The following is a 12,706-nucleotide window of genomic DNA, read 5'->3' on the forward strand; positions in this document are numbered from 1 at the left end:
GCTTGCCCGTAGGACATAGTGTTTTCCTATAAAATTCTTTATAATTGTATCCTTCTACAACTGTAAGGTAGGTACGCCACTGGAACAGGAAACTACTGTCCGCCATTTGCAAAAGCCATCGGGGTCGCACGTATATTGTTGATATTCTCCTTCCTGGTATTCTTTATTCATTGATCATAGCTCATTGGCACCTAACATGGAGCAAACAGTAGCATATGATAGTGTCATAGTAATAACCTATCATTTCTATATTCAAAGATAATAATAACATTCTTTGAAACAGGTACAATAGTAATACTGTTTAAATCTGTGGTAATACTTACATTTAACACAAAAGATATGGTGTCTTATTTAAGCAGGTGCAAATACCTGTTAATTTATTGGACTGGCCACTAAGTTACATTTCTTCATTCTCATAGTTAATGAAAACTAAACCTATATGGAAAGTAATACACGACGCATGTTACTTTACTGAATATCGAATTACTTTAGAATATCTTCCTGGTACATTCCAATAATCCACAGCTCGGACTCTGTACCATCCTTGAGTCCATTCTTCCACTGAGTTGTTACCTAAGAAAAGAGTGGTAAAATATCGCAAGTTTATCAGTAACCACGATATCATAATTTCATACGTCGCTGTCCAAAAAGTTTAAATGAAAACAGAACCTTGGGCAAAAGTTAATTAGCAAAGCAGTATGTTACTCTGTACACCAATTATCACTATGTCACCATTTATTTAAGTAATCCCAAACGTACCTAATCGTTCATGTGAAAACGAGATTTCCCAAATTGTAAGCTGTCGTTGCCAACATTATTAATTGGTAGATATTTCGCAATTGCGGTTAAACTGTTTCTCATATATAATGCCCGAACGTATATACGGTACCTTCTACTGCATGATGATAAGACAGGAAAATCGTATCCCTATGATTAATTCTTCTAAATTTCGTACGATTACAAGACTCAACTTGTGGTCGAAATTCCACTTCGTATGTTAAAATGCATCTGAAAATAATAAAAATCTTCAATGAGAGTCCTTGTTTTTTTTAACGTTTGGTATATGCTATTTGTGGTATAGCCTTATTATATACCAGGGGTTAATCGGGTTAACTTAATCCGTTCTAATTTAATAAACACCACACCTGACAACGACTGAATACCTGAGCTATTCTCTACACTTAGTTATTCAGTGTAGTAAATCATAATGTGAACATACGCTTACACTGGTGCCTTCGGCCTTGTCATCATCATGATTAATCGACCAATTCGGTTGATTTTCTAAATTATTTTGCTTATGCTAACTTTAATTCACAATATCCCCACAAACACTAGATTTCATAAGGTCTCTCAGGAGAGCGTCTGCTATCTGGATGATTATGCGAAACTTTTCGATATTGATTACGACAAAAGGAAATGCAAATGTTATTACAATCTTTGATATAACGTACATACGTAATGTATTGAAAGTAAGTAGGAAATATGAAAATACTAATGCAAAGAACCTTTTAATATAAAACTTATAGGTATTTTATATTCAAATCATTTTTTATAGCCGCAATCATAAATAAACGTTTCTTTAAAAAGTTATATACCTACTTATAGGTTTGGACTGTTCCCCTAGACATATAGTCTCTTTGGTTTGATTAACCAAATTTTTTCGTATATACAGGCCGATTCAAATTCCATGGTCACCATGGGAATATCGGAAAATATGCGTGATAGGTAAATAGTTTAAATGTGGCAAATTTGCGCATTTTGATACTTAACAAAATGGCGTTTTGAAATTTATTGAAAAAAAAAAGGAAATGGCTTCAATAAAAAAAAAACAGTTGCCACGTATTTTTTTTTATTGTTGCCTCAGGGACGTAGGATCTGTAGATCAAGGAGGGCATTAAATAAATAGATTTCTCATATCTCGATTTCAGTGAGCGACAGTAAGCAACCTGCCAGCTAGCTCTAATAGACTTTCTTTATTACAATAAACGAAAATACTTTGAAAGGAAACTTAATAACAAAATCAGGCAAAAAAATTATCGTAACCAAATGGCTCATGAGAACGTAAATTCCAAGATATGATCATATCAGGGTTACACCAAATTCCTTTCCTTTAACGTAAAACACAACTTTTCTACATAGGTAACAATTAAGTAGGTAACAGGTGGAAATCAAATTAAATCTTCTTGGTAAACAAAGGGGACGACACAAACAGATATCTTATCTGGGTGGTAGAGGTTCTGCAACGGCTATGGGCATTTAACTGGCGTTTGACGAGAACGGCGCTCTAATTACGCCCCAAACTAATGACGTGACGTCTGCGTCTTAGTTAAATTGAGTGAGTCCAGAAAAAGAACCCTAAAAGGTATCCAAAAAAAATGTTAATAACCTATTACAGTAGTAGGTGGTAATTACCTCGGTGATCTTGAGGGTTTCCACTCAAAGATTATTAGGAACCTATTTATGTGTGATGAATTGGTTCGCCTAAACAGTTTTGCATGATTGTGTTGCTAAAATGCAAAATTCTAAATTAATTTACATTTTCGGTGATATAAAACACTTACGTGACGTGATTCCAAATAATCCCAAAAAGGAATATTAAAGTAACAATCAAACAGGGTAATTACTTTAATTGGTACAGAAGTCACTGAAATGATCCCAAAATTTTCGGCAATGATTTATTAATCAGTTTGACTTCAAGGAATTCACGTACGCAACATTTATCAAAATTGTTCTCTCTATCAGCGCACATGCAAAATCGTTGTAAGCGAACATAGGCGGGCCATAAAATGGGCATTGTTGGGTTAAAGAGTAATGCTTATTTAGTTACTAACCATTTTGGACCGTTACATGGTTAACCGGAGACGAAACGTCCTCGGAAACGTCAGACTTAAAATTTAGAAATACCATCATGTAGAGGGAAAAAGGTGGCCATAATTTATTTTGAAATTTATTTTTAAATAACTTCAGTACTTCCCGGATATCTCTGAAAGTAGTCGACATTTTTTCAGTTTCCAAACAGCATTGTGTTAAATATCAAAATACGCAATTTTGCGAAATTTAAACTACGAATTTGAATCGGTCTGTATATGCAACCAACATAGTTTCTGATTCTGAAATGAATTATTCAAATACGGAACAATCTATTTGTAATTGCAATAAAAGAAACGAACACTACGATACTAATACAAATAAGATGAATGGACTCAGGAACGATATAAATAGTCTGTAGGTATATTTTACATTTTTGACAAATATTTGATATTTACAGATATACAGCACAGACGTTGTAAGGTAATTACCTACATTTGTTTGTAATATTGGAATTATAGCTTCTGTAATAAGACATAATTATTGATTAACGATTAGTGATATTCAGGTGCGAGTTTACGTTAATAAAAAATATTACAGTTTAGAAAACAAACCAGATAGGCATTTGTTGACAATAAGAAATTAGAGAGAATTAATAATTCTCCCTAATTTCTTCGATGTCCACTCCATTTTGAGTTCAAGAAAGCATGGATACCCTCGATTCTTTGTTGGCAATATTTGGTACTTTAGGTTTTAGCAGAAAAACGTTGTACTACTTCTTACCCTGAACGAGCAGACGAACAAACCAACGGACTCTTATTTGACTTCCAGGTTTACAATATTGGTATCCCGAGCCACTAGTGTTCCAAGGAAGACTTTTACGCAAATAACGTTATAGCAGATTTTTCGTGATAGTTGCAAATGTTTACAAAATACAGAATCGAATGCATAACAAACTGCTTTTCAATATCTGAAAACCTGAAGAAGCAATGTCAACTATAATAGCGCATATTTTCCTTTCGGAAGGAAAGATTCCAACGAGTTCAGAATATCCGTAAACAAGTTTCTGCTAATAAAATAATAGTTATTTATGCAACAAGTAAGTAACTTATTTTTTTTTTACGAGAAAGAAGATTTGCCGCACGAGCCGAAGGCGAGTGCGCAAACCCGGCGAGTGAAAAAACATACTTTGCTCATGAAATGCATACAAAACTGCAAGTATGCAAGTAGAACTTCTTCTATCACAGTTTCTTTGTCTTTGAACTTATTTATATTTATTTATTTTTCATTATCTTTCCACCATTTTGTTCCAATATGGCGGAATTGGCTGATTCACGAACTTGACCAGGATATTTATGAGATCCACCAACCTTTAAAGGTTCATAATTACAAAAGTTAGAGTGTTCCTTGGAAGTGATATATATCTAAACCTATAAACCTATAAGCCCATACACCTATAAATATACTGGTACCATTACAATAGGCAAATAGATAGAAATCTATCTAAAAGGTATGAATCAATTGATTATACTTTTTAAATTGACACCCTATTTGAAAAATTAAAATGTAAACTGTACATATATGGATATAGATATTTTTAAACAAAAGAGAGTTATCAAACCACAGATGCTAAAAATATTTCCAAGTTTCGAGTTTCATGTTTTCTCGCCTTACAATAGGTACTTAACGAAAGGGGTAAATTAAATTTGATAAAGAGCAACTGAGTTAGTTTATTAAAAAGTTTGAAAGCAACCTCCTTGTACCAATTAACTTACATAACGTGTTCATTAAGACCGAAACAAGTAACAATTGTAATTAATAGAACCAACTTACTTTGAACGAATTTTGGAATCTTTCCATACAAGTAAGACCTCATTCCTGGTAATATTGTGCGCTACAAGGCGTGTTACACGACCGAGAGGTTGTGAAGTTCTGGAGCAGATGTTTATAAGGGCAACCGAAGGTAATGCTAAATTCATTTGTAAAGTTAAATTTAAAATAGAACGTGGCCCTTCAAGTCGATACGGTTCCTAAAAAATTGCTTTTGCACCTTTCCACATACCTAAAGCTCACGTTATACAAACCTCGCAATGGCGCATTAAATTTCGCAATTTCATCGCCGGAAAAACCGGCGAACCGTGCTTTCTCCACGATAGAAATGGATTGGTAATTTTATTATCCAAAACATAAATAACGTATTTACATTCATTGTTCGGAAGGTTGTTAAAATTGACACGAATTTCCTTGACATTTTTATCTTCCCTTTCATCATTCACGTACGTAATCAATAATGAAATCAGATGGGATTCATTTTTGTTTCTTATCGAGCGTGTGGCTAAAAACTGAACAAAAGGATCCGGCGGCGTTACATTTTCCTTTAGGTATTCATCCCCTAACAAGGATAACAAGCCCATTACGGAGTATGCGGGCTTTCTAATAAATTGAATATGAGTGGGGTTGGTGTTATTCATTTGAAATCTGAAAAATGATTAATTTCAGGATGGGTCTTGTATAAAATACATACCATACATGTAAACAGCTGAATAATTCAACCCTACACTAATAACACATTTAAATGAGTTAATAAATATGGTAATGTGTAAGTGATTTTTTCTTAAATTAATAATTAAAATTCCCGTATTTTGCGCAGTAACCGTACAAAATTTGTTTAATAAACATGCTCCTGAATGTTAATTACAACGCAATGTTGCCCTGAATAACTTAAAAAAAGGTATCAGATCCACAGTAGCTGTTATTGCAAAATTACCAAATCAAAAGTTTTCTAGTTTGAAATTTTGATGTAACCTCCGTTATTGATATGAGAACGAACCCCCTACTCGTATTCTTGCCACGAAGGTGGTTGCTGATATGTGTATTAAACTACCTACTTCTTAATTCTTATCTTAGTTTACAACAATTATTGACAATTTGCACCTTGCTAAAAGTGTTCGTTGAGTAAAAAAGTAAGGATTATAATTAAGAAAACCATTATCAAAACTCAACAACTGCACAGGAATCTCCATTTTTACAACCAACTCTTTGTAAAAATCGATAACAATCTTTGCGATCATAGCGGCATATCTTACATCTCCGCGCCAATCCAAACTCCTTGACCAATTACTCAGTACATCTGCTTCACTGAAATGAGCTTACATGAGCAATCAATTTAAGGAAATAAAGAATAACGTAACTCGTTCGATACAGGTATTCCTTTTAAGTTGGGAAACTTCGAATACAGAATGTTCAGCAACTGAATACTGTCGTGTGAAACAGCATTAGCACTACCGTTACCTTTTTTGTGGAAGGAAATATATTGGAAAGGGCAACTGCGTCCCTTCAAGTTACACATCTCCAATGAACCCCAACACAGAGGGTGCTTACCAATACTTTTAAACAATCCTGCAGGCCCACCGAATTTCAGCTTTCCTTGTGCGCCGCCCGCGCGAAATGCAGCCCTCAGAGCAACTTCACAGGCCTCAATGTACGAGAGATATTCTGCAACAAGAATATGGTTATACTTTATGAATCACTTGCATGCTCAGTTATAGCTTACGTGAAAGTGTGAAATTAAGAATGTTATAATTTCTCAGATCCGGTTCGTTCCAAGATTCAAATCTCCATTTCTTCACGTACCTCGCACCATACCGATCTAAAGTGTAGGTAATCAAAGTTTAGAATAACAGAGAGCACATTATTCAATGATTCGATGGGTCGATTTAGTGAAATTTTATTAAAAATGCTTATTGTAGCCCCGTCACTCTATAGGAATTAGGAAATATAGAAAAAATAATTCGTGCAGTTCCAATTTTTTCGGAAATGTGTGGTTGAAACTTCTCTGATGATTGTGTAATAAAGTCCCGATCCCGAGCGATTTCGGTGTCGCCGGAGGGAAGAGAGGAGGTTGGAGGTACAGTTTTGCGGTTTTTCGGCTATAACTCGAACATGGGGTCTCAGGAAATAACTTTGTTATCAAAATCTAAAGCTCATAAAAGCTACTGGAGCTTGAATGTAAGCAATTTTTAAAAAACTCAAGTTTTCGGTCGAACCTGTCCTCTGGTTCATTACCTGGTAACATTTAACGTACAAAGTGAAAGGTTGTAAGGAATTAAATTTCCTTCAAGAATCATCGGCATGTGTGATGTTTATGCTTCGACAGTTCGACTACAACAAAAATGAAGTGAAATTTGTTGAGCGAAGGTAATGTCCAATTCAGGGGTTACGTACAGTTCCTCTCCATGAGGATCGGCTACGTCCTCTTCATCTTTTGCTAGGATTGTTCAAACACCTTTCGTGGCAGTTGGCATAGGCAATGTTGCAAAGTATGCAAGCCTTCTTGCACCGCAAACTAGCCACGCAGTTAGTAGTAGAACAACGAAAAAAAAATGGGTTGTAAAATTTCCAAGATCAGCAGTGGTTGGAGAAATCACTCCCTCCAGAACAATGAGGTTGGAAAAGAGGTGACGATGGACACCTTCACTCAGTAAAGAACACAGCTCCGCCAGCAGTAAATTTTGCAAGTCATTTTTTGCCGTTGTTCTACTACCAACTGCAAGGCAAGCTGTGGGTGAAAGAAGGCCGGCATATTTAGCCCCATTACCTGTTCTGACCACCAGGAGAGCTGTGTTACATTTTTGTTGTAGGTGGAGTCGAACTGTCGAAGCATAAACATCACACATGTCAATGATTTTTGAAAGAAATTTAACTCCCTACATCCACTTGTACGTTAAAAGTGAGCAGGTAATGAGCTAGAGGAAAAGTTCACCTGCAAGAGCCCGTAGCTGACAAACAATGTAAAATGTATTGAAACAAATTGTAGAAAGTTTTATGAACTTTCGATTTTGATGAGAAAATGTTTACCCACGACCCACCATTTTCGAAATGTAGCCAAAAAACCGCAAAACTGTACCTTCAACCCTCTCCCCCGGCGGCACTGAAATCGCTCGGATCGTTATTACACAATCATCAGGAGACATTCAACCACCCATTCCCGATGAAATTGGAGTTACACAAATTATTTTTTCTATTTGCCGTTTTTTGGCATAAAATGACTGGACTATTGCACAATGAGCAGTTATACAATTTGTTCTACAAAAAAGGCCCAAGGCTATAGCGACTTTAATTATGAATGTACGAAAAATTTGTCAAATATAATTTGACATCCGAACCCTCTCCGAATTTCCCTCTTAAGAAATTATACAATTATGTGATTATTATAGTGATCTTGTAAGGTTTTTAACTTTTAGAAATATTAAAGACACCCTGTATAAACATTATCTTAAAACTTATAAGTTATAATAAATGTCAATTACCTATATATCGATTGGCAATTGCGAAAGTAATATTATACCAAAAATCATATGTATATGGATCATAATATGAGTTTTCATCATCTGTTTGTGGTAAACCCATCAACTCAAATCCAGGAACCAAATTTTCTTGACGAATCCAATCTAAAAAATCGTCTAAATATGTGAAATTGTACACAGGTTCCCCATTCAAATGTCTGAAATTAAGGAAGTATATTAATCGTCAAAATCGTTTCAAATATCGAACAGGTGAAATATTGTACTTACTTTGTTATCATGTAAAAGTAGACAGACAGTAGGAAATTCCTATAGGAAATCCATATGTCTACTTCTACATGAATATCACTGTATACATCTTGATTTGTGATAGGGTCTGTTTTTCTTCAGCGAAACTTATATAGGAGGTTATGAATCAAATAAGCGGAAGTAATCGAGGCAAAAAATAGTGCCGGTGTACCTATTACAGCTATTACTTATTAACGAGCTCCTAGCGAGTTTATAATTTTGCGGTGTCTGTCCGTCCGTCCGTTATTAGCACGATAACTCATAAACGAATGGACCGATTACGATGAAATTTTGCAAGTGGATTCTTTATCAAATTTGTAGATTGAAGTTCGTGAATTGGCAATGTAGACCAAAAAATAAAGGCCCTTTTGACATCTCCGTTAGTTATGAACCGAATTGCATGAAATTCAATATGCGCATAGCTTTAGTCATATAAAACACAATTCCAAAAGTTGAGCATCTCGACCATTTACAGACCGAATTGCAAACTTTCTTATTTATGAAGGTATTTAAATGAAATTTGATACATAGCCACTTGGAATAAAACCAAATTTAACGCCAATTTCAATTCGTTTTGCGCATGCGCAGTGCCAACTTTCTTATTAATGGAGGCTTTCAAATAAAATTTGATACATAGTCACTTAGAATAAAAGCAAATGTGGCGCCATTTTCCAAATTTGGTTTTGTGTAGGATGTGCAGTGCCAACTTTTTTATTTATGGAAGCAATTAAATGAAATTTCATACATTACACTTTAAATAAAAGCAAAACTAACATCAGGTTTAAAATTTGGTTTCGCACATGTTATAGCCATACCCAGGAGCTCTTTTGCTATATTTGTTTAATTTATTAGTTTAATGACTTTCCTTCCTTTTATCAAAGAAATTCGTGCTATCTATCTTTTTAAGTGCCACTTTCTTCCAGTAACACTCACTTATTAAACATTTGTGTCGAGTTCCAAATTAAGCAGCAGATTTTATAATCATCCAACTTGTTACCTATCAGCAAAAATAATATGAAAGCCTATGGAAGTGGTACCTATATCTCATTATACTCTTCTACGGTTCGAAGATGAAGATGAATCGCAATCCAATTGAGTAAAGTTTTAGTCGAATGGTAATAACCGTGTTTATAATAGGAGGGTTATTAATTTTAAATAAGATATCAGTACTTCTTGAATCAATGGATGAAAAAGGTAAACTAGTCATATTTTGGATACCGTGTGAACTATTTTATGATCTGCTTAAAAGCACATCGACAGGCAATTAAGAGAATCGCATGTTACATTCAATCACATTTTTCGATATTTCTCTTTTAAGATAGGCAAAACTACAACACCGTTTGGCTACTCAATTTTCAAAAATGTTAAAGGTTTGGTAGGTACGTCGTATGGACAATATTTTGATACATTCTCCTTCAGAGTAGGAATTTTGAGAACTTCATGCAGAGGTTTTAAATGTGAAATAAGGACAGAGCCCTTAATATTAAATAGCTATACTAAGAGATATGATCGCCTCGTCTGGGCTTTTTTTTCGTAATTATTACTGACAAGGGATTATTTTTATACTACATGTTTTATGAAAGGGAAATATAACGACCCGTCGGGGCGGAAGGGTCAAAAGTATGCGTTTAATGCACTGTTATTTTCTTTACTAGAGGCATATATGGTTAAAATTTCAAAGAAACATCTCCATAAACAAAAAAGTTGGCGTTGCGCAGTTCGCACATGAGCAAATTTAATTTATGCTATAGGTATGCAATGTTTGTTTTTACTAGAAGCGTTTATGGTTAAACTTTAGAGAGAGATTTTCATAAGTAAAAAAGTTGGCATTTTGCAGTCTGCGCATGCGTGGATTTGATTTTTACTATGTGCGATATGTTTGCTTTTCCTAATGACATTTGTAGTTCTCAATTTTTACCACATGTGATATGTTTTTCTTTACTAGAAGCATCTATGGTTAAAATTTCAAAGAACTATCTTGATAAAAAAGAAGTTGGCACTGACTGTGCATGCACACATCTAAGTTTTGCAATATCAGTTATGTTTGCCTTTAGCAGAAGCATCTGTGATTAAAATTTCAAAAAGATATCTCGATAATAACAGTTGATATTGCGCATCCTGCGCATGCGCGCATTAATCTGATGTTTACAATATGCGATACGTTTGCTTACATTAAAAGCAACTGTGGTTAAAATTTCAAAGAAATATCTCCATAAATAAGAAAGTTGCCATTGCGCAGTCTGCGCATGCGCACAACTGATTTTTACTATATGCGATATGTTTGCCTTCACTTTCACCAGAAATTTCAACAAAATATATTAATAAATAAGGAAGTTGACATTGCGCAGCCTGCGCATACGCACATTAATGTAATGTTTACAATATGCGATACGTTTGCTTACACTAAAAACATCTTTTGGTAAAATTTCAAAAAAATACCTCCATTAATAAGAAAGTTGCCATTGCGCAGGCTGCGCATGTTCACTACTTGTTTTTACTATATGCGATATATTTGCCTTTACCAGAAGTAGGTATCTGTGGTTAAAATTTCAACAAAATATATGAATAAATAAGGAAGTTGACATTGCGCAGTATGCACATCAGCAGTTTAATTGTCAAGATTTTTCTTGGCTCAGGTGCTAGAGCTATATGCTACCGAATATGCAAAAAGAAGGAACTTAATATCTTGAAAACTGTGAGACGGAAGGACAGAGAAAGTGGCTGCAATAGCGCACCCAACTTCGTTGTAAAATGCGCTAAAAATAATTGTTTTGAAATGGTTTAGTAGGGGCTGTGGAAGTAAACTACGCCCTGGATAGGTATACATTATACCATTGAATTTATAAATTCAATGATTATACATTATGTAGAAAATTATGTTTCATCTTCCATTTCGCAAAATATGTTAATAAAGAAAAATTATCAAAAACGAGTAGAATAGTTTTACGATACCTACTGAAAACCCAAAAAAAGCCTCCCCGTGACAATGTTTTTACACATTGCCGTGACCAGGATTCGAACCTGGGTTACTACGGCCACAACGTAGGGTCCTAACCACTAGACGATCACGGCTACCGAGGCTTGTTAGTTTAATTTCTGGAGGTCGATATTTATGTTCCTAACCTTGAATTTATTATTTGTATTTAATGTTTTGTTGTATCATTGTGTGAATTCATAATAATACATATACCAATTTTAGGAAATAAAGTAGGTATATCAAAACACAACCGCTTACCTAATGCATATTAAATTCAATAACCAATGAATCCGAACATGCTTAATGGAATTGTTAGGTAGAGCTCCTATGTGTCGCAAATTCAACTTTTCATCATTAGATAACAGAAACTCACGAGTCTTATTAGCAGCACAAAGAGGGCTAAAACGTAAAAGATTTACCTACTTGAACACGCACCTACACTACAAGGAACGTACAACTCACCACAAACCGGTACTTTGCCAAAAGTGTTTTAATGGCAATCCGCTCTCCCTGAACCCTATTTCTATACTTGTAAAATTATTAAAATTGTATATAATTAATACACCCAAAATGTAGTAAATGTGCATCTTTCTGATGATGTACAAAACACTTTCAAATCGTATAGGAAGTCTACTGCATATGTACCTAACACTTGCATGCAGTAGAGGATGTTTAAAAAACACTCTCTACATTACATTAAGGCTTTGTGATTTAATACTTGGTTATCATGGATAAGTAACCTTTGAAAAAGTGATATTTTATAAAAGTAGGGTAGGTACACCTATAGGTATAAATCTTAAAGCCCCGGCCCAATATGCATACAAACTTCACGACGAGATTCGTATAAGATCCCTCGTTGCATATGCGTTAAATATAGCTTATTTCAGATCACCTTTTATTTCTAGAAATAGGCCGATTATGAATAAGCAATGATTACATATAAATACGAAATAAATGAACAATATAAATATAGATGATCATGGTCTTAAGTCTATCAAGGAAAATTTCTTGATATACCTACCTACGAAGCATGACGTATACTTCACAAAGGAGTACAAAACCATTACGTCCAATCGCAATTTCAAATTTTCAACGATACAATATTGATTTTCTAAATGGGATGCATGATTCACTTTTGAAAATAATGGGGGGTTTGATCATTGAAAAAACAAAAATTATGGATAAATTAATGGCTATCTAAACTTTTATTTACAGATATAAAATTTTTTCATATGTAAAGTTACATTATAACAATTTAAAAATAGCAGGTAAGTAATGTTACAAATTTATTTAGTTTATTATCTATTTGAATGTTTATTTTATGTTTATT

At 34.3% G+C, this 12,706-nt stretch overlaps 1 protein-coding gene, 1 long non-coding RNA gene and 1 other non-coding gene across 4 annotated transcripts; all 3 read right to left on the bottom strand.

The window, feature by feature from the left end:
- Positions 1–345: 345 nt before the first annotated feature.
- Positions 346–11,978, bottom strand: LOC116167558 (alpha-L-iduronidase). Of its 2 annotated transcripts, none has more exons than XR_004144568.1 (10): positions 11,839–11,978; positions 11,635–11,775; positions 8,118–8,311; positions 6,362–6,457; positions 6,000–6,303; positions 5,743–5,946; positions 4,893–5,286; positions 4,642–4,838; positions 760–1,008; positions 346–573 (listed from the first exon to the last, which is right to left on the bottom strand). XR_004144568.1 is itself a non-coding variant. In XM_031482951.1 (10 exons), exons 1-10 carry the CDS (start codon positions 11,961–11,963, stop codon positions 464–466), a joined length of 1,884 nt encoding a protein of 627 aa, XP_031338811.1. In that variant the 5' UTR covers positions 11,964–11,978; the 3' UTR covers positions 346–463. The 2 variants fall into 2 exon arrangements, 1 of the variants encoding a protein (XP_031338811.1); XM_031482951.1 differs by having other exon boundaries at positions 890–1,008.
- Positions 1,851–2,690, bottom strand: LOC116167559. Its single transcript, XR_004144569.1, has 3 exons — positions 2,562–2,690; positions 2,413–2,507; positions 1,851–2,355 (listed from the first exon to the last, which is right to left on the bottom strand). It is a non-coding gene; the product is annotated as an uncharacterized LOC116167559 (long non-coding RNA).
- On the bottom strand, positions 11,400–11,471 carry Trnah-gug. Its single transcript has one exon. It is a non-coding gene; the product is annotated as a tRNA-His (tRNA).
- Positions 11,979–12,706: the final 728 nt, after the last annotated feature.

Source organism: Photinus pyralis, unplaced genomic scaffold (genome assembly GCF_008802855.1).
Source record: "Photinus pyralis isolate 1611_PpyrPB1 unplaced genomic scaffold, Ppyr1.3 Ppyr1.4_LG4, whole genome shotgun sequence".
NCBI classification, from domain to species: Eukaryota; Metazoa; Arthropoda; class Insecta; order Coleoptera; family Lampyridae; genus Photinus; species Photinus pyralis.

Coding starts and splice junctions, on each gene's coding strand:
- LOC116167558 (XM_031482951.1), bottom strand. CDS start 11,963: ATGCACATTTACTACATTTTGGGTGTATTAATTATATACAATTTTAAT. Junction 5,947..5,999: donor GGAATACCTGTATCGAACGA/GTTACGTTATTC, acceptor AGCTCATTTCAG/TGAAGCAGATGTACTGAGTA. Junction 5,287..5,742: donor CAACGAACACTTTTAGCAAG/GTGCAAATTGTC, acceptor ATCATTTTTCAG/ATTTCAAATGAATAACACCA.